Source organism: Eumetopias jubatus, unplaced genomic scaffold (assembly GCF_037043125.1).
Source record: "Eumetopias jubatus isolate StellerSeaLion01/CBP00866 unplaced genomic scaffold, mEumJub1_p1.0 scaffold_16, whole genome shotgun sequence".
NCBI classification, from domain to species: domain Eukaryota; kingdom Metazoa; phylum Chordata; class Mammalia; order Carnivora; family Otariidae; genus Eumetopias; species Eumetopias jubatus.
Genome location: NW_028274822.1, coordinates 63,587,340 through 63,609,052, shown reverse-complemented (window position 1 = coordinate 63,609,052; position 21,713 = coordinate 63,587,340). Strand labels below are relative to the sequence as shown.

The 21,713-nt window shown below is 38.5% G+C and overlaps 1 protein-coding gene across 2 annotated transcripts in view; it reads left to right on the top strand.

The window, feature by feature from the left end:
• Window positions 1-21,713, top strand: part of MIMS1 (mitochondrial inner membrane scaffold 1) — a 52,563-nt gene that overhangs the window by 19,846 nt on the left and 11,004 nt on the right. For both annotated transcript variants that reach the window (XM_088019527.1, XM_028089327.2), the window contains exon 2: window positions 19,888-20,402. In XM_088019527.1, coding sequence (XP_087875653.1) covers window positions 19,927-20,402 — 476 coding nt within the window. In that variant the 5' untranslated portion in view covers window positions 19,888-19,926. The remainder of the gene's footprint in view (window positions 1-19,887; window positions 20,403-21,713) is intronic.

The window sequence follows — 21,713 nt, the reverse complement described above, 5'->3', positions numbered from 1 at the left end:
GTACTGTAAGGTTTCCCTTTCTCCACGTCCTCACCAACATTTGTTGTTTCCTATCTTGTTAATTTTCATCATTCTGACTGGTGTGAAGTGGTATCTCATTGTGGTTTTGATTTGTATTTCCCTGATAGCAAGTGATGTGGAGCATTTTTTCATGTGTCTGTTGGTCATTTGTATGTCTTCTTTGGAGAAGTGTTTGTTCATGTCTTCTGCCCATTTCTTGACTGGATTATTTGTTTTTTGGGTGTTGAGTTTGATAAGTTCTTTATAGATCTTGGATACCACCCCTCTATCTGATATGTCATTTGCAAATATCTTCTCCCATTCTGTAGGTTGTTTTTTGGGTTTTTTGACTATTTCCTTATCTGTGCAGAAGCTTTTTATCTTGATGAAGTCCCAGTAGGTCATTTTTGCTTTTGTTTCCCTTGCCTTTAGAGACCCATCGTGCAAGAAGTTGCTGCAGCTGAGGTCAAAGAGGTTGCTGCCTGTGTTCTCTAGGATTTTGATGGAGTCCTGTCTTATATTTAGGCCTTTCATCCATTTTGAGTTTATCTTTGAGTATGGTGTAAAGAATGGTCCAGTTTCATTCTTTCACATGTGGCTGTCCAGTTTTCCCAAACCATTTAATGAAGAGACTGTCTTTTTTCCATTGGATATTCTTCCCCACTTTGTCAAAGATGAGTTGAACATAGAGTTGAGGGTACATTTCTGGGCTTTCTGTTCTATTCCATTGATCTCTGTGTCTGTTTTTGTGCCAGTACCATGCTGTCTTGATGATCATAGCTTTGTAATATAACCTGAAGTCAGGCATTGTGATGCCCCCAGCTTTGTTTTTCTTTTTCAACATTCCTCTGGCTAAATGGGGTCTTCTGTGGTTCTGTACAAATTTTAGGATTGTTTGTTTCAGCTCTGTGAAAAATGACAATGGTATTTTAATAGGAGTTGCATTGAATGTGTAAGTTGCTCTGAGTAGCATAGATATTGTAACAATATTCTTCCAATCCATAAGCATGGAATGTTTTTCCATCTTTTCCTGTCTTCTTTAATTTCTTTTCATAAATGTTCTATAGCTTTTAGACTACGGATCCTTTACCTTTTTGGTTAGGTTTATTCCTAGGTATCTTATGGTTTTTGGTGTAATTGTAAATGGGATCGATTCCTTAATTTCTCTTTCTTCAGTCACATTGTTACAGTGTATAGAAATGCAACTGATTTCTGTGCATTGATTTTGTATCCTGCCACATTGCTGAATTGCTGTTTGACGTTCTATCAATTTTGGGGTAGAGTCTTTTGGGTTTTCCACATACATATAGTATCATCTGTGAAGAGTGAGAGTTTGACTTCTTCTTTGCCAATTTGAATGCCTTTTATTTCTTTTTGTTGTTTGATTCCTGAGGATAGGACTTCTAGTACTATGTGGAACAACTGGTGAGAGTGGGCATCCCTATCATGTTCGTGACCTTAGGGAAAAAGCTCTCAGTTTTTCCCCATTGAGAATGATATTTGCTGTGGACTTTTTGTAGATGGCTGTCATGATATTGAGGTGTGTTCCCTCCATCCCTACACTCTGGAGAGTTTTAATCAAGAGAGGATGCTGTGTTTTGTCAGATGCTTTTTCTGCATCAATTGAGAGGATCATAGGGTTCTTGTCTTTCTTTTATTAATGTATCACACTGATTGATTTACAAATGTGAACCACCCTTGCAACCCAGGAAGAAATCCTACTTGGTCGTGGTGAATAATCCTTTTAATGTACTGTTGGATCCTATTGGCTAGTATCTTGGTGAGAAATTTGTCAGCCATGTTCCTCAGGGATGTTGGTCTGTAATTCTCCTTTCTGATGGGGTCTTTGCCTGATTTGGGGTTCAAGGTAATGCTGGCTTCAGAGAATGAGTTTGGAAGTTTTCCTTCCATTTCTATGTTTTTTTTTATTTTTTTATTGTTATGTTAATCACCATATATTACATCATTGGTTTTTGATGTAGTGTTCCATGATTCATTGTTTGTTCATAACACCCAGTGCTCCATGCAGAATGTGCCCTCTTTAATACCCATCACCAGGCTAACCCATCCCCCTACCCTCCTCCCCTCTAGAAACCTCAGTTTGTTTTTCAGAGTCCATCCTCTCTCCTGGTTCGTCTCCCCCTCTGACTTACTCCCCTTCATTCTTCCTCTCCTGCTATCTTCTCCTTTTCCTTTTTTCTTAAAATATGTTGCGTTATTTGTTTCAGAAGTACAGATCTGTGATTCAACACTCTTGCACAATTCACAGCGCTCACCATAGCACATACCCTCCCCAATGTCTATCACCCAGCCACCCCATCCCTCCCACCCCCAACCACTCCAGTAACACTCAGTTTGTTCCTGAGATTAAGAATTCCTCATATCAGTGAGGTCATATGATACATGTCTTTCTCTGATTGACTTATTTCACTCAGCATAACACCCTCCAGTTCCATCCACGTCGTTGCAAATGGCAAGATCTCATTCCTTTGGATGGCTGCATAATATTCCATTGTGTATATATACCACACTTTCTTTATCCATTCATCTGTCGATGGACATCTTGTCTCTTTCCACAGTTTGGCTATTGTGGACATTGCTGCTATAAACATCGGAGTGCACGTAGCCATTCGGGTCCCTACATTTGTATCTTTGGGGTAAATACCCAGTAGTGCAATTGCTGGATCGTATGGTAGCTCTATTTTCAACTGTTTGAGGAACCTCCATACTGTTTTCCAGAGTGGTTACACCAGCTTGCATTCCCACCAACAGTGTAGGAGGGTTCCCCTTTCTCCACATCCCCGCCAACATCTGTCGTTCCCTGACTTGTTACTTTTAGCCATTCTGACGGGTGTGAGGTGGTATCTCATTGAGGTTTTGATTTGGATTTCCCTGATGCCGAGCGATGTTGAGCACTTTTTCATGTGCCTGTTGGCCATTTGGATGTCTTCTTTGGAAAAATGTCTGTTCATGTCTTCTGCCCATTTCTTGATTGGATTATTTGTTCTTTGGGTGTTGAGTTTGATAAGTTCTTTATAGATTTTGGATACTAGCCCTTTATCTGATATGTCATTTGCAAATATTTTCTCCCATTCTGTCGGTTGTCTTTTGGTTTTGTGGACTGTTTCTTTTGCTGTGCAAAAGCTTTTTATCTTGATGAAATCCCAATAGTTCATTTTTGCCCTTGCTTCCCGTGCCTTTGGCGATGTTTCTAGGAAGAAGTTGCTGCAGCTGAGGTCGAAGAGGTTGCTACCTGTGTTCTCCTTTAGGATTTGGATGGACTCCTGTCTCATGTTTAGGTCTTTCAACCATTTGGAGTCTATTTTTGTGTGTGGTGTAAGGAAATGGTCCAGTTTCATTCTTCTGCATGTGGCTGTCCAATTTTCCCAACATCATTTGTTGAAGAGACTGTCTTTTTTCCACTGGACATTCTTTCTTGCTTTGTCAAAGATAAGTTGACCATAGAGTTGAGGGTCCATTTCTGGGCTCTCGATTCTGTTCCATTGATCTATGTGTCTGTTTTTGTGCCAGTACCATACTGTCTTGAGGATGACAGCTTTGTAATAGAGCTGGGAGTCCGGAATTGTGATGCCGCCACCTTTGCTTTTCTTTTTCAATATTCCTCTGGCTATTCGGGGTCTCTTCTGGTTCCATACAAATTTTAGGATTATTTGTTCCATTTCTTTGAAAAAAGTGGATGGTATTTTGATGGGGATTGCATTGAATGTGTAGATTGCTCTAGGTAGCATTGACATCTTCACAATGTTGGTTCTCCCAATCCATGAGCATGGAACGTTTTTCCATTTCTTTGTGTCTTCTTCAATTTCTTTCCTGAGTATTTTATAGTTTTCTGAGTACAGATCCTTTGCCTCTTTGGTTAAATTTATTCCTACGTATCTTATGGTTTTGGGTGCAATTGTGAATGGGATCGACTCCTTAATTTCTCTCTCTTCTGTCTTGCTCTTGGTGTATAGGAATGCCACTGATGTCTGTGCATTGATTTTATATCCTGCAACTTTACTGAATTCCTGTATGAGTTCTAGCAGTTTTGGGGTGGAGTCTTTTGGGTTTTCCACATACAGTATCATATCATCTGCAAAGAGTGAGAGTTTGACTTCCTCCTTGCCGATTTGGATGCCTTTGATTTCTTTTTGTTGTCTGATTGCTGTGGCTAGGGCTTCTAATACTATGTTGAATAGCAGCGGTGAGAGTGGACATGCCTGCCGCATTCCTGACCTTAGGGGAAAAGCTCTCAGCTTTTCCCCATTGAGAATGATATTCGCTGTAGGTTTTTCGTAGATGGCTTTTATGATATTGAGGTATGTACCCTCTATCCCTATACTCTGAAGAGTTTTGATCAAGAAAGGATGCTGTACTTTGTCAAATGCTTTTTCTGCATCTATTGAGAGGATCATATGATTATGTTCTTTCTTTTGTTAATGTATTGTATCACGTTGATTGATTTGCGGATGTTGAACCAGCCTTGCAGCCCAGGGATAAATCCCACTTGGTCGTGGTGAATAATCCTTTTAATGTACTGTTGGATCCTATCGGCTAGTATTTTGGTGAGAATTTTTGCATCCATGTTCATCAAGGATATTGGTCTGTAATTCTCCTTTTTGATGGGGTCTTTGTCTGGTTTTGGGATTAAGGTAATGGTGGCCTCATAAATTGAATTTGGAAGTTTTCCTTCCATTTCTATTTTTTGGAACAGTTTCAGGAGAATAGGTATTAATTCTTCTTTAAATGTCTCATAGAATTCCCTTGGGAAGCCATCTGGCCCTGGGCTTTTGTTTCTTGGGAGATTTTTGATGACTGCTTCAATTTCCTTAGTGGTTATAGGTCTGTTCATGTTTTCTATTTCTTCCTGGTTCCATTTTGGTAGTTGATACATCTCTAGGAATGCACCCATTTCTTCCAGGTTATCTAATTTGCTGGCATAGAGTTGCTCATAATATGTTCTTAGAATTGTTTGTATTTCTTTGGTGTTGGTTGTGATCTCTCCTCTTTCATTCATGATTTTGTTGATTTGGGTCATGTCTCTTTTCTTTTTGATAAGTCTGGCCAGGGGTTTATCAATCTTGTTAATTCTTTCAAAGAACCAGCTCCTAGTTTCGTTGATCTGTTCTACTGTTCTTTTGGTTTCTATTTCATTGATTTCTGCTCTGATCTTTATTATTTCTCTTCTGCTGGGTTTAGGCTTTATTTGCTGTTCTTTCTCCAGCTCCTTTAGGTGTAGGGTTAGGTTGTGTATTTGAGACCTTTCTTGTTTCTTGAGAAAGGCTTGTATTGCTATATACTTTGCTCTCAGGACTGCCTTTGCTGTATCCCAAAGATTTTGGACAGTTGTGTTTTCATTTTCATTGGTTTCCATGAATTTTTTTAATTCTTCTTTAATTTCCTGGTTGACCCATTCATTTTTTAGTAGGATGCTCTTTAGCCTCCATGTATTTGAGTTCTTTCCGATTTTCCTCTTGTGATTGAGTTCTAGTTTCAAAGCATTGTGGTCTGAAAATATGCAGGGAATGATCCCAATCTTTTGGTACCGGTTGAGACCTGATTTGTGACCTAGGATGTGATCAATTCTGGAGAATGTTCCATGGGCACTAGAGAAGAATGTGTATTCCATTGCTTTGGGATGGAATGTTCTGAATATGTCTGTGAAGTCCATTTGGTCCAGTGTGTCATTTAAAGTCTTTATTTCCTTGTTGATCTTTTGCTTAGATGATCTGTCCATTTCAGTCAGGGGGGTGTTAAAGTCCCCCACTATTATTGTATTGTTGTCAATATGTTTCTTTGCTTTTGTTATTAATTGCCTTATATGATTGGCTGCTCCCATGTTTGGGGCATAGATATTTACAATTGTTAGATCTTCTTGTGGGATAGACCCTTTAAGTAGGATATAGTGTCCTTCCTCATCTCTTATTACAGTCTTTGTTTTAAAATCTAGTTTGTCTGATATAAGGATTGCCACCCCAGCTTTCTTTTGCTGTCCATTAGCATGGTAAATGGTTTTCCACCCCCTCACTTTCAATGTGGGGGTGTCTTTGGGTCTAAAATGAGTCTCTTGCAGACAGCATATCGATGGGTCTTGTTTTTTAATCCAATCTGATACCCTGTGTCTTTTGATTGGGACATTCAACCCATTTACATTCAGGGTAACTATTGAAAGGTATGAATTTAGTGCCATTGTATTGCCTGTAAGGTGACTGTTACTGTATATTGTCTATGTTCCTTTCTGATCGTTGCTGCTTTTAAGCTCTCTCTTTGCTTAGAGGACCCCTTTCAATATTTCTTGGAGGGCTGGTTTCGTGTTTGCAAATTCCTTTAGTTTTTGTTTGTTCTGGAAGCTTTTTATCTCTCCTTCAATTTTCAATGACAGCCTAGCTGGATATAGTATTCTTGGCTGCATATTTTTCTCGTTTAGTGCTCTGAAGATATCTTGCCAGTCCTTTCTGGCCTGCCAGGTCTCTGTGGATAGGTCTGTTGCCAATCTAATATTTTTACCATTGTAGGTTACATATCTCTTCTCCCGAGCTGCTTTCAGGATTTTCTCCTTGTCTCTGAGACTTGTAAGTTTTACTATTAGATGTCGGGGTGTTGACCTATTATTATTGATTTTGAGAGGGGTTCTCTGTGCCTCCTGGATTTTGATGCCTGTTTCGTTCCTGACATTAGGGAAGTTCTCTGCTATTATTTGCTCCAATATACCTTCTGCCCCTCTCTCTCTTTCTTCTTCTTCTGGGATCCCAATTATTCTAATATTGTTTCATCTTATCGTATCACTTATCTCTCGAATTCTGCCCTCGTGATCCTGTAGTTGTTTCTCCCTCTTTTTCTCAGCCTCTTTATTTTCCATCATTTGGTCTTCTATATCACTGATTCTCTCTTCTGCCTCATTTATCCTAGCAGTTAGTGCCCCCATTTTTGATTGCACCTCATCAATAGCCTTTTTGATTTCGACTTGGTTAGATTTTAGTTCTTTTATTTCTCCAGAAAGGGTTTCTCTAATAACTTCCACGCTTTTTTCAAGCCCAGCTAGTATCTTTAAAGTCATGATTCTGAACTCTAGGTCCGACATCGTACTAATGTCCGTATTGAGTAGGTCCCTGGCTGACAGTACTACCTCTTGTTCCTTTTGCTGAGGTGATTTTTTTCATCTTGTCATTTTGTCCAGAGGAGAATAGATGAATGAGAGAACAAAATGCTAACAGGTTAACAACGTCCCCAGCAAATATACTGTATACAAATCAGAAAAGACCTGAAACCAGGGGAAAAGAAAGGGAAAGAAAGAAAAAAGAAAGAGAAAAAAAAAAGAAAATAAAGATAAAAACAAAAACAGTACAATACAAAAAAAGCAGAATATGATCAAATATGATCAGGCTAGTGCATAGATCAGTGCCACACACTAGATTTTGGGCGTATTTTGGTCCTTTATAAAAAATTGCCTCCTAAAATTTTAAAGGAAGAACGACATATATGTACAAAATAAGGGTTGATACAATGAAGGGATGGAAGATGAGTGTAAAGATGAAAATTATGAAAGATTTTATAAAACGACTTGATAAGATAAGAAGTTGTTTGAAAAAAGAAAGAAGATTTAAGAAAAAAAAAGAAAGAAAAAAGGGAGAGAATGTGATCAGGCAGGAGACTAGAACAGAACCATACACTAGTGATTTAGGGTATATTTTGATCTGTTAGAAGAAACTATCTCAAAATTTTAAAGAGAGAACAACTTATATATATATGCCAAAATAAGGGTAACTACTATGAAGGGATAAAATATGACTCTAAAAATGAAACATAAAAAATGTTTTTTTTTTTTTTAAAAAGAGATTGATAAGATGTTGGTTGAAAGGGAAAAAGAAAAAAAAAACACTTAACAAAAATTAACTTTGATGAACTAATGAATCATGTTAAAAAAAAGCCATGAATTCTACGTGCAGTATTCCCCTAGCGCTGGAGTTCTCCCGTTCTCCTTGATCGGTAAACTTGGTCTTGACTTGCTGGCTGTTCGTGCTGATCTTCTGGGGGAGGGGCCTGTTGCTGTGGTTTCCAAATGTCTTTGCCGGAGGCTGAATTGCCCCACCCTTGTCGGTCCGGGCTAAGCAAGCTGCTCGGGTTTGATCTCAGGAGCTTTTGTTCCCTGCAAGCTCTCGGTACAGCCTTGGAGGAACAGGGCAAAATTGGTGGCCTCCCAATCTCCACCCGGAGGAGCTGAGAACTCCTGGCCCCGCTCCTCAGTGCGCCCCCAGAGAAAAGCAGTCACTCCCGTCTCCCTGGTCTCCAGCCGCACTGCGTGCTCACCCGGCCTGTGACCGAGTGTTTCTATCTCTGGCACCCGACCCCGTGTGGAGTCTCCAAACCCAGCAGATCCCTGCAGTGCGTTCCCGCGCCACTCCTCCCCGGGAAGGAAGGGGAGTCTTCCCGGCTCTGCCGCTTGTTGGGTCCCTGCTGGAGGAGCAGTGGCCCGACTGGGCCGCGGATCACAGTTTATGGCCACCCCGAGCTGAGAGCCCACGCCTCACTCAGCTCCGTCTCTGCAGCTGGCTTCCCCGCTCCGATACCTGCTTGCTCTGGCGCACTCAGGCACCCCCGGTCTTTCTGTGACCCCAAGGGTCCTGAGACCACACTGTCCCGGGAGTATTCTACCCCCCGCTTAGCCACTGCAGCGACGTCCCTCAGCGGAGCCAACTTCTAACAGTTCCGATTTTGTGCTCCGCGGCTCTATCACTTGCCAGAAGCGGCCGACGGAGGCCCCTCCCCCGCCCTCTATCCTCCTGAATATCGCCTCGGATTCACTTCTCCGCACGTCCTACCTTCCAGTAAGTGGTCGCTTCTCTGTTCAGAGTTGTTGCTACTCTCCTGTTCGATCTCCTGTTGAGTTCGTAGGTGTTCAGAATGGTTTGATCCCTATCCAGCTGAATTCCTGAGACCAGACGAAATCTAGGTCTCCTACTCCTCTGCCATCTTGCTCCCCCCCCCATTTCTATGTTTTGAAACAGCTTCAAAAGAATATGTAATAACTCTTCTTTAAATGTTTGTTAGAATTCCCCTGAGAAGCCGTCTGGCCCTAGACACTTGTTTGTTGGGAGATTTTTGATTACTGCTTCAGTTTCTTTGCTGGTTATAGTTCTGTTCAGGTTTTCTATTTCTTCCTCTTTCAATTTGGTAGTTTATGAGGTTCCAGGGATGCATCCATTTCTTCCAGATTGATTAATTTTATGTTGAGCATATATATGTTGAGCAACTATAGTTGCTCATAATATGTTCTTAAATTGTTTGTATTTCCTTGGTGGTGGTCTTGATCTCTCCATTTCATTCATGATTTTATTAATTTGGGTCCTTTCTCTTTTTTTTTGATAAGTCTGGCTAGATGTTTATTGGTCTTATTAATTCTTTCAAAGAAGGAGATTTTAAGTTCATTGATCTGTTCTCCTGTTCTTTTGGTTTCTATTTCTTTGATTTCTACTCTAATCGTTACTATTTCTCTTCTTCTGCTTGGTTTAGCCTTTATTTGCTGTTCTTTCTTCAACTCCTTTTGTTTTAAGTTTAGCTTGTGTATGTAGGACTTACCTAATTTTTTGAGAAAGGCTTCTTTTGCTATGTACTTCCCTCTTAGGACTGCCTTTCCTGTATCCCAAAGGTTTTCAACAGTTATGTTTTCATTTTCGTTTGTTTCCATGATTTTTTAAAATTCTTCTTTAATTTCCTGATTGACCCATTCATTCTTTAGTAGGATGCTCTCTAACCTCCAAGTGTTTGAGTTCCTTCCAAATTTCCTCTTGTGACTGAGTTCAAGTTTTAAAGCATTGTGTTCTGAAAATATGCAGGGAATAATACCAGTCTTTTGGTACTGGTTGAGATCTGATTTGTGACCCAGTATGTGATCTATTCTGGAGAATGTGCCATGTGCACTCGAGAAGAATGTATATTCTGTTGTTTTAGCATGGAATGTTCTATACAGATCTACGAAGTCCATCTAGTCCAATGTGTCATTCAAAGCTCTTGTTTCTTTGTTGATTCTCTGCTTAGAGGATCTGTCCATTGCTGTGATTTGGGTGTTAAGGTCCCCTGCTATTATTCTGTTATCAATGTGTTTCTTTAATTTGGTTATTGTTTTATATAATTGGTTGCTCCAAAGTTAGGAGTATAAATATTTATAATTGTTAGATTTTCTTTTTGGATAGACACTTTAAGTATGACATAGTGTTCATCTTCATCCCTTACTACAGTCTTTGGTTTAAAATCTAATTTATGTGATAGGAGGATTGCTTCCCCAGCTTTCTTTTGAGGTCCATTAACATGAAAAATTGTTCTCCCTCACTTTCAAGGAAGTGTCTTTAGGTCTAAAATGAGTCTCTTGTAGACAGTATATGGATGGGTCTTGTTTTTTTATCCAGTCTGATACCCTGTGTGTTTTGATTGGAGCATTTAGCCAATTTACATTCAGAGTAACTACTGGAATGTATGAATTTAGTGCCATTGTATTATCTGTAAAGTCCCTGTTTCTGTAGACTGTCTCTGTTTCTTTCTGATCTCTGTTACTTTTGGACTCTTCACTTAAAGGATCCCCTTTAATATTTCTTGCAGGGCTGATTTAGTGGTCACAAATTCTTTTAGTTTCTGTCTGTCCTGGAAGCTCTTTCTCTCTTCTTCCATTCTGAATGACAGTCTTGCTGGATAAAGAATTCTTGGCTGCATGTTTTTCTCATTTAGTACCCTGAATATACCATGCTAGCCCTTTCTGGCCTGCCAGGTTTCTGTGGCTAGGTCTGATGTTAATCTGATAGTCCTCCCTCTGTAGGTTAGGAGCCTCTTGTCTCGAGCTGCTTTCAGGATTTTCTCTTTTTCTCTGAAATTTGCAAGCTTCAGTATTATATTTTGGGGTGTTGATCTATTTTTATTGATTTTGGGAGCAGTCCTCTCTACCTCTTGGACATGAATGCTTGTTTCCTTCCCCAGATTAGGGAAGTTCTCAGCTGTGATTTGCCCAAATAGACCTTCTGGTCATTTCTCTCTGTCTTCACCCTCAGGCACCCCAATAATTCTGATGTTGGTATGTTTCATGACATCACTGATTTCTCGAAGCCTGTCTTCCTGCACTATTAGTCATTTTTCTCTCTTTTCTTCAGCTTCCTTCCTTTCCATCAACCTGTCTTCTAAATCACTCTCTCTTCTGCCTCATTTACCCTGCCTGTTAGAACATCCAATTTAGACTGCATCTCAGTTATAGCATTTTTAATTTCGGCCTGATTAGGTCTCATTTCTGCACTAAGAGATTCTCTAGTGTCTTTTATGCTTTTTTTAGGCCCAGCTATTAACTTTATAATGGTTATCCTGAATTCCAGCTCTTACATCTTACTTATATCCATATCAATTAGATCTGTGGCAGAGAACATTACCTCTGGTTCTTTGTTTTGTTGTGAATTTCTCCTTCTAGTCATTTTGCCCAGAGAAGAATGGATGAGCAAATGAGCAGAATCAAAAATATTCACCATGACCCAATCAAAATACACACTAGACAAATCTGAAGAGATCAGAAACCAAAACAGAAGAGCAAACAAAAACAAAACAAAAAAAGGAGGTGGAATCTAATATCACAGGGTGGACAAAACAGGGTGATCTACTTGTTCCTGAGAGAATTTTGGTCTATGTGTTAGAAGACACTAAATCCCAAAATTGCAAAGAAAGCTAACTTGTATATATACAAAAATAAAATAGAAGAGTGAAAAAAAGGTCAATAATAAGCATATATCTATAAAATGTAGGTGTAAAAAGTTAAAAAGCGACTTAAAAACAAAGTGTTGATAAAGTAAGAAACTAGTTGAAAAGGGAAAAAAGAAATGGGAAATTTTAGACTGAAAGATAAACGAATCATGAGAAAAAACCTTGAGTTCTATATACTATTTTCTCCTAGTGCTAGAGTTTTACAGTCTTGGATCTATAACCTTGTGCACTTGTTCTTCCAGTTGGTCTTCTTGGGGAGGGGCCTGCTGTGCTGCTTCTCAGGCGTCTGTACCTGGGTGGAGTTGCCCTGCCCCTTGCCAGGGGGCTGGGCTCAGTGTTAGTTGTCCTCAGTGTGGCTTTTGTTCCCTGAAGGCTCTCTGTACCTCTTTAGAGGATCAAAATAAAAATGGTCGTGCCTGATCTCCAGCCCCAGAGCCAAAAGATCACGGTCCCCTCTCTTCAGTAAACCCTCTGAGATAAATGATCTTCACTTTTGTGTGTGCCAAACTCTGCAGACTCCTGTGGTGTGTGTTGACAGTGATCCTCCCGGGGGCTGTCTGAGGGTCCCCAGTTACTGTCCTTTGTGGGGTCCTGCTGCTGAGAGTGGTCAAGGGATCATGCGTGGACCTGCTCCACCCCTCCTGGGGGACAGCTAAGTGTCTCCATACCGTCCTTTCTAGGGCTGCCACCCTAAGAGCTGTTGCCAGGTTGTGGGCACACCCATTCTGCTCCTCCCAGGGAATGGCAGATGGTCCCTGCATTCCAGTCTGTTGCAGGGTGCCCAGTCAGCAGTCACCCGATCAGGCCTGGGTCGCAGTTTATGGCAACTAGAGCTGAGAACCCCCTTCTGGGCTCCCTAACCGTAAACCAGTTTCCTCATTTCACTGCTTGGGTACTCTACTGGCTCAGGCACCCCCGTTAGTTCTGTAACTCCTGGAATCCTGAGATCACACTGACCCACTTAGAATTCTGCCCCTTTCATCCCCTGAACACCTTTCAGGCAGGGATATCTCTCACTGGAGCAGATTTCTGAGAGTTCCAGTTTTGCCTTCTGGGGCTATATTACTTTCCTGTAGCAGGCTTATGGAGGCTACCTCCCCCCTCCATTTATCTTCCAATATCTGCCCTCAGATTCACTTCTCCACACCTCCTAGCTTGCAAAAAGCAGTCGCTTTTCTACTTCTAGAGTTCCAGGTATTTTTTCTTACATCTCCAGCTGAATTTATGGTTTTCAGAATGGTTTGATAGTTATCTAGCTAAATTCAAGGGACCAGATGAAACAAGGTCCCCTACTCTACTGCCATCTTGCCTCCTCCTCCTGCAATTTCTAACCTCAGTCTTTCTTTTTTTATATAGAGCCTAGTTTCTATGTTATTTCCTTCTTGAAAGTCAAGTCTACTGGCAGTGAATTCCTTCCATTTTTTTGATAGAACCTTTATTTCTTCTTTTGATGGATAATTTTATTGCATATAGAATTCAAGTTTGATGGTTTTTCTGTGCACGCTTTAAATATTCGCTTTATTCTCTTGTGTGCCTGGTTTCTGTTGAGAAATTGCCTCTACCTTAATCCTTGTTCCCCTCTAGGTAAGGTGTTTGTTTTTGGGGTTTTTTTCCCCCCCAGCTTCTTTCAAGATTTTCTTTTTGTCTTTGATTTTCTGCAACTTGAATATGATATGCTCAGATATAGGTTTTAGATAATTATCCTACTTGGGTCTCAGAGCTTCCTGGACCTGTGGTTTGGTGTTTGTTAGGAATTTGGAAAATTCTCTTTTACACTTCTTTCTCTGTTCTCCTTTTGGCATTCCTGTCGTGTGTGTTACACCTTTTAAAGTTGTCCCATATGCTTGGATGTTTTATTCTGTTTTTATATGTGTGTTGGTCAGGAGAGAAGGGTTCATTTTTTTTTTCTCTTTGCATTTCAGTTTTGGAAGTTTCTGTTGGCATCCTTTCAAGCTCACCAATTCTTTCCTTGGCTCTGTGGATTATGAGTCCCTTAAAGGCATTCTTCATTTCTGTTAGACTGTTTTTGTTTTGTAGCATTTCCTTTTGATTCTTAAGAATTTCCATTCTGCTTACATTCTGTGTTGTTTACTTTTCCCATTCAAGCTTTTAACATATTATAGTTATTTTAAATTGACAGGGTTAATTTTTAAGTCCTCAAAACTTCCGAAGTTGACGATGCTACATTGATTTTAGAAGTCACTTATTCGAAATAAATTAAGTCTTTTAAAAACTAACAAGTTGTTGACATTCATGGAACTGAATTAGATTGAACACCCACTGGATGTCAGGTTTTGCGCTAGTCCCTATACCTACTGGGAATTAACACAGACTTCTTGCTCTCCAGGAACATAGAGTCCACAAAGAAAAAGAAGATTCCAATATCTGTGTTTTCAGTGGAGTTTCTTCTCTAGCTCGCAGGGCCCAGGGACTTCAGAAGGAATTAGTGCCTGTGATGTGACTTGCAGGAAAATGGCAATTGAAGTAGGACCATTATTTATAGAGAATTTGTCCACTTTGTGATTTTGTTTTCACAGTTAGGGCATCTGTGGTGCAGTGGCCCATGGGCTGGAGGAGGTGAGGACAAACCAGAAGACTTTATTCCTCTTATTCCTGCTTTAACCTGAGCAACTTTGCTTTTATTTATTTATTTTTATTGAACTTCCAAATTAGATTTTGTTTGAGAAGAGTTTTTTGGATTCATACAATAGAGAACTAAATCTTGCTGTTGGAATTTGTTGTTTCAACTCTCTTTTTACCTAGTGTGTTTTTATTTCTTTTATAAGAATGGCTTATAAATTATTTCATTACCTGTACACTCAGCCATTGTATTTCTTGTGCTGCTTGAATGTCTTAGGCTTCCAGTTTGTGAGGAACAGAAACGTGTTCATATAATCTTGAGGAGTGGGGGTTTGGTTAGGATATAGAGGGAGGAAAGGAATCTCATGAACTAATTCATTTGCCTCATAGAACTGGAAATTTAGGATATAGCTTCTTTATAATTCCAACAGCATTTTAACATTTGTGGTTTCTCGTTAACATTTGTTCCAGTCCCTCTTCCCTCTCCGTCATTCCTTTAATTTGGCTTCTCTTCTTTTGGTTCCCACTGCTTCCTTATACCTTTACTTTTTTCTTTCTTTTTTTTAATTTGAGTATAGTTGACATACAATGGTACATTTGTTTCAGGTGTGTAAGGTAGTGATTTGACAAGTTTATACATTATGCTAGGCTCAACACGAGTGTAGCTATCATCTGTCATCCTACAAAGTATTACCATATCATTGACTGTATTCCTTATGCTGTGCCTTTTATTCCCGTGACTTACTCATTCCACAACTGGAAGTCTTATACCAGTTATACTTAAACTTTACTCTTGACCACTATGTCTTCACCTCTTTGCCTTAGAATTGCTGTGGAGAGGCTCCTAACTCTCACACATGTGTGTTAACTGCTTTTTCATGTGTGGTCTTGGGCTGGATATTATTGGATTGATTAGGTACAGTTTCATGTAGTTTTTCAAGTTTTGTGCCAGAGCCATCCTAGACAACTGTTTATCCTGTGTAATCTCCTTTCAGCTCAGGCACTGATCCTTAGGCTGTTTCACTGTGAAGAAGGGCAACAGACTACTTTGTTTACTTACACACTTGCAATAATAACTTGTAACATTTTCTGAGCACTTGCTACATACTCATCATTTTCTGAACATTTTACATGTATTTATTTTAATCTCATAACAATCTTATGAAGTAGGTGCTATAATTAACCCCATTTTACAAATTGGAAACCAAGGCACAGGGGTTGGGGGAGCTAATTAACTTGCCCAAATGGTACATAGTTTATAGCATTTTCAGGATGTGAACTTGGTCAGTCTGACCTTGGATTCCAGGCTCTCGGTTGTTAAATTCTGCCTGCTCATGAAAATTATTCATGACAGAATCAGGCTTTACTTAGAAATTATTCATGATGCCCCTACCATACAGGGTAGGGTTGTATACTCAGAATTAGGTACCATTAACCATATGCCAACCACTTGAAGTGTTAAAGGCCTTTATGACGTAATTCTAACGTGGAAAAGGATAGCCACAACAAGCAATGGAACCTTGTCACTTCACTTGGGTCTAATAATGCATTTCATCATTTATTTCCATAACTGAAACAATAAGCAGTTTAGAACACTGCTTCATCTATACATATGAAAATTTCATACTGCCGAGGCAGGAAAATAACAGGCAACTTTTGGTATAAGCTAAGTCTCATGATTTAAAAAATGTATTACTGAAATTACTGTATTTCACTGGAAGAAATTCAGGTTTAATTTGTTCATCACTCCAGGTCTCCATTTATATCAGAAATAGAGGCCTGTTCGTTCGCAGCTTCTTCAGGTCCACTCATCCTGTCCACATATAACTAATCCAATCTAAGTAGAGTTTATAAGGAATGACACCTCCACCATTTACCAATAACCAAAAACTTTTATCTTTCATTGAAAAGACGAGCAGACTAATAAAATCCAGAAATGGAAGCTGCCAGTGAGCTGAGGGCATTATACACAATGCTAGCTGTGAGAGATAACTTCTATCTTGCCTAGGTTTTATTGTTCCTGAAGCCTGTTCATTCCAGAATATGTATGATACTACTCAGTCTGTGCTTGCTATCTACTTTTACTTGTATTCATTTGAAGTAGGTTTGTTCCTTGAAATCTAACGAGTCTTACTGTGTATGTCATCAGTATTGTGATTGATTACCTTTGGAAGCCTAGAGTTACACTGTCAAATATTGTAGCCATTGCCCATATGTTGTTATTTAAATTAGTTTTAATTTTTACTTTTAATTTAAAAGTTAATTTTAAGTTAAAAGTTAATTTCTTGGGCCTTATGTTTCCTTAGGGCACTTTTATCGTGTGTCTTATGTGTCTTATGTATCTTAGTCTACTGAAAATTGGCACTGTTGGGGTGCCTGGGTGGCTCAGTCGTTAAGCGTCTGTCTGCCTTCAGCTCAGGTCATGATCCCAGGGTCCTGGGATCGAGGCCCACATCGGGCTCCCTGCTCAGCGGGGAGTCTGCTTCTCCCTCTTCCACTCCCCCTGCTTGTGTTCCCTCTCTCGCTGTGTCTCTCTCTGTCAAATAAATAAATAAAATCTTAAAAAGAAAAAAAAGAAAATTGGCCTGTTTGTTTCTTCTGGAAGTGGCCCTATAGCTTAGTAACATTTTCAGAATCCCAGCTTCTCCACTCACCAGTTGAGTGTATTTCCTCTCTGTGTTTCAGTGTCCTAAACTGTGAAATGATGACAGTAGTCCCTCCTTCATTAGACTGTTATGGGAATAGTATGAGTTAATATATGTAAAGTGTTTATAACACCTACCACATAGTAGGGGCTAAAAAACATCTTACAATGATGATGATGGATAACAGCATTGCTACCACTCTAGACTTCCAAAGGTAATCAGTCACAATACTGATGACATACACAGTAAGACTCATTAGATTTAAAGGAACAAACCTACTTCAGATGAAAAAGTAGATGGCAAGTACAGACTGAGTAGTATCATACATATTCTGGAATGAACAGTGCCTCTGGCACTGAAACCATTTGCTGGCCCTAGAGAAATGACCCCCAAATTCATATTGTCAGGTGTGACCTGGCTACAGAAGATTCTGATTTATTAGGTCTGGATGGAGACCAGGAATCTGGTTTTTCAAACCACCTCTCCTTTCCCCTCAATATCTGCAACCTGCCATGATTCTGATGCATAGCCAGTTTTGGAAACCACTAGCCCAGAGATTGGTTTCTAAGGGAACCAAGGTAAATACTAGCCCAAGAGGTAATACAGGGGTGACTTGTAAACGTTATGTGAAGTGAAAGAAGCCAGTCACAAGAGACCACATACTGTGATTCCATTTAAATGAAATGTCCAGAATAGAGAAATATAGAGAGACAGAAAATAGTGTAGTGGTTACCTGGGGCTAGGAGGAGGAGGGAATGATGAGTGACTGCTCATGGATATGGGATTTCTTTCTGGGGTGATGAAAATGGTCTAAGCTAAGACTGTGGGGATAGTTTCACAACTGTAAATATACTATAAGTCATTGAACTCTACAGCTTAAATGAGTGAAATGTATGTTCATTATATTTCAATAAGGATATTTTTAAAAATAGTCAATAAGTGAGAGAGGATAATTTTTTTTTTTTTTTAAATGGGAGCGGGTAGTTGGGGAAACCAGGGAAAAGGGTGCAAACTGGTTGCTTGGAAGAGGCTTTTTTTTTTTTAATCTTTTTTTTCCTTTATTTTATTCACAAACACAAACATAATAATTTAATTATCTGAAAGCCTTCTGGGAACTTCAACTCCTGGAAAACCGCCTTGTAAAGGAAATATGTTTAAAAGAAAAGAAAAAAAAAAAACCTTTGAGTTCAGAAAACACCAGGATTAAAGCCATGGACAGGAATAAATCAAAGATAATGGTGCTAAAAAACAAAAACAAAAACAAAACAAAGATAATGGTCCTGGAGAAAATCCTCAAAATAAATCCAACTAAAATAGAGACCAAAGATTCATAGTAAAATACTCGAAAGGAATTTTTTGTAAAAATTCAAGCCAAATGTTATATTTGACAAATCTTAGGTTATAATTCCAACTCAGCTAATTCTTAGAATAAATAACCAATTGATGTTTTTTCCCTCTTGGAATAGACATAGCATAGATTTGTAGGAAATTGTATGGGTTGTAAGAAAGCACAATAAGACCTCCTTTACTTAATGTTTGACTTTCACAACAAATAAGTCAGTTTTGTAAAAATAATTAAGGACTTAATCATTTTTCTCTATGGCCTTTCTTAGTTGTTTAAGTCATTATATGAAGCACCTGTTATCATTCCTGTGGTTTTTCTTTTTGGTTGTTAACTGGTCTGATTCTTCAGATTGTTACTTGTCATTGACTTTGCTTTTCATTGCAGCAATCTCCAATATCACCTTTAAAGGTTTCCTGGGAGCCTATTATTTGCAAGATGTGCAGTTTCTTTTCATAATTTGTTTGCATTGTGTTGTTGGATTATTTGTGAGAGCCTGATAAGAGCTGATGTTAACTGTTAATCAGGGAGGGATGAGTCAGGGGATTAATTTTATATAGGAACAATTCATTAATGGGTGTTTTTATATAATGACAGACAACTTTGTACCCCAGATAACAAATATTCATGTAAAATGGAGTACCTGTATTTATTGGATTGCTGACTTATTGGGGTGCTAACTCATATTAGTGTACAGTTTAAAAAACGAAATCATCTATTCACAATGTAGTAGAAGTAGTAAGGTAGCTGATGTGGGGTAGGGGTGGAGATTGTGGTTAGGTGGCACTGCCTGGTATTGAGGGAAGGGAAATGATTTCCTACATAGTAATGCATACTATAATTCTGTTTTACTAGTGGGGAAACCTACGTCTAGAGAAGCTAAGTAATTTGCTCAAAATAATACCACTGTTAGCTCAGTTGGGTCTATCTTATTCCAAAGTCTGTATTCTTTTAAAATACTGTCTTTTGACAAGAAGTTTAGATATCTGGAAAAATCTGTCTCCTCACCAGCCAAAAATATATGTGATTTAAAATTTTATATAATTTAGTCAAAAGGCATTATAGAAAAATTGGTACTTGTATCAACTATTTATCAGACCTTAACAGTTGTAATAATAACTTACTTGATACTTGTTAGTTTACAAAAGCACTTTTACATCAGAAATTTCATGTAATTTATGTAACAGTCCTGTGAAGTAATCATTTTACTAGTAGACTTGGGCTTGAAGTCTACAACCCAATTACATGAGGGCCCAGTTTTTTGGCTTCTAGATCTTATTATTTTTCCATTATGCTACACAGCTTCCTTGTAGAATAACAGAAGCCCTAGAAACATCCCTTTTGTAGCAATAAAATAACCTCAAAACATTACCCTTCGTGATATCTGTTAGACTGGTTTACTATATCATATTTAAATATATTTTATTAACATTTTAAAATTATGGTATGTTCAAACTATATACCTTAACATTAATTTCTATGGATTTGGTAGCAATGTCTGTCCTTTACTTCCTAACAGTTAATGATTTATTTTTAAGTGGATTGGTTTAAAATGGAAATCAGTATAATCTAATTTTTTTTTTAATCTAGTCTCTGTAGAAGCTGAAATCCATCAAACCGTTCTTCAAAATGCAATGGAATGTACCAAGGTCTGTATTCCGACTGGCACATAGGACATGCATGGAACCACATAAAGCCAATCTTTTTGGACGCTGTCAAAACCTAAAGGGACCATTACTTTTGTATAAAGCTGAATCCAGAGTAGTTTTGGTACAGGGCCCTCAAAAACAATGGCTACATTTATCTGCTGTCCAGTGTGTTGCAAAGGAAAGGAAGCCATTCACTGCTCATCCACCCCAGCCAGGGGTCCTTCACCATAAACAGTGGGAGCAAGATATTTTATCCAAGAGGATTATGTCATCCAATGCCACATCCCCTGGAACTCCTTCAGAAAAAAAGGAAGAACCTGATCCTTTACAAGACAAATCTATTAGTCTTTATCAACGATTTAAGAAAACATTTAGACAATATGGAAAAGTTTTGATTCCAGTGCATCTAATAACTTCTGGTGTTTGGTTTGGAACATTTTATTATGCAGCCATAAAGTAAGTTTTTGCTTCGTTGAGCACCTTTCCCTGCTTTATCAGAATGTTAATCTTCTTAATTGTACTAATCAAAGCTTTAAATAGTTTTTTAAATGCTTTAATGTCTCTAACTGTTGAGTGTGACTGCTTTTCATAGCTGTTTTTGACATTTTCATAGCTAAATTCGCTTACCATGTATAGCAGGCATTATACGAAAATTTTAAACTATCATCTCATTTAATCCTCACAACTATATGAAGTAGGTAGTGTAATTATTCCCATTATATTAATGAGATTAAGGAAGAATAAGTCAAAATAACAGCTTTTTCCCAAATATTTTGGAGTCTTATTTCAAAGCCGCTGCTCTTTATCACTATGCTCATCTATCAACATTTAGCATGACACAGAAATAAAATAATAGATTTCGGAAATTTGGCAGCACTATTGAGTTCTATACTTATATATTTCTTAAAGTGTTCACAAATGTGAAAATATATCTGTTATTTTGCCATATGTATGATTTTGGTGGGAAATTAGCATGATGTTTTTGCCAAAGCCTGGCTAATATCTGTTACAGATACGAAAATGAACAAATTGCAGGCTTACGTTTTAGTGAAACCCACATCTGATATGTGTCAAGGTAAGGTCTTTTGTTCTGATCAGAAGTCAATTTTTTGTACATTTAAAAGATTGAGTGTAGATCTCATGATAGGTGTTCTTACCACAATTAAAATAAACTTCTAAATAAAGTTAATTTGGTGGCCCTAGCCTGCAGGTATTGTAAAACACAGATATCTAAATGCACCCTTTTTTGTTAAATACTCTTCCTTTCTTTTAAGGTAAGTTATATTATTTACAATGTTTTAGGAGCAGGGTACACATTGAAGCAGATCCCAATGATTTCCAGTTTGTTTCTGCCACTAGCAACTAAGGCGTTCCGACGTGTGCCTATTCCTTTGAATGTGCTGTGTGGGCTTTTTTTTAATATTAGCCTGGGCGTGGCAGAGTTGAATGAGCTCACCATCCTGAGGGCAATGAAATGGCACAATGGACCCCACTTTGAGTTTTAGTAAACTCAATCCTTATGGGGCTAGAGTTATTTTATTCTTTCCAGAAGTCCATTGATTTTCAGTGTTTGGTTATATTTAATGGCTCAATAGTAAGGTATTAATTAATAAGATATGTCAGTTTTGTATGCAAAGCTCACTCCTTGGGATAAAGGTTATTTTTTACTAAATTAAAAGATAATGAAATGAAGACTTACTCTTAGAAAACACAGGATTAGAAGTGTTTCTTTACAAAAGTTCTGAAAGGATGTTTTTACCTTGTGTA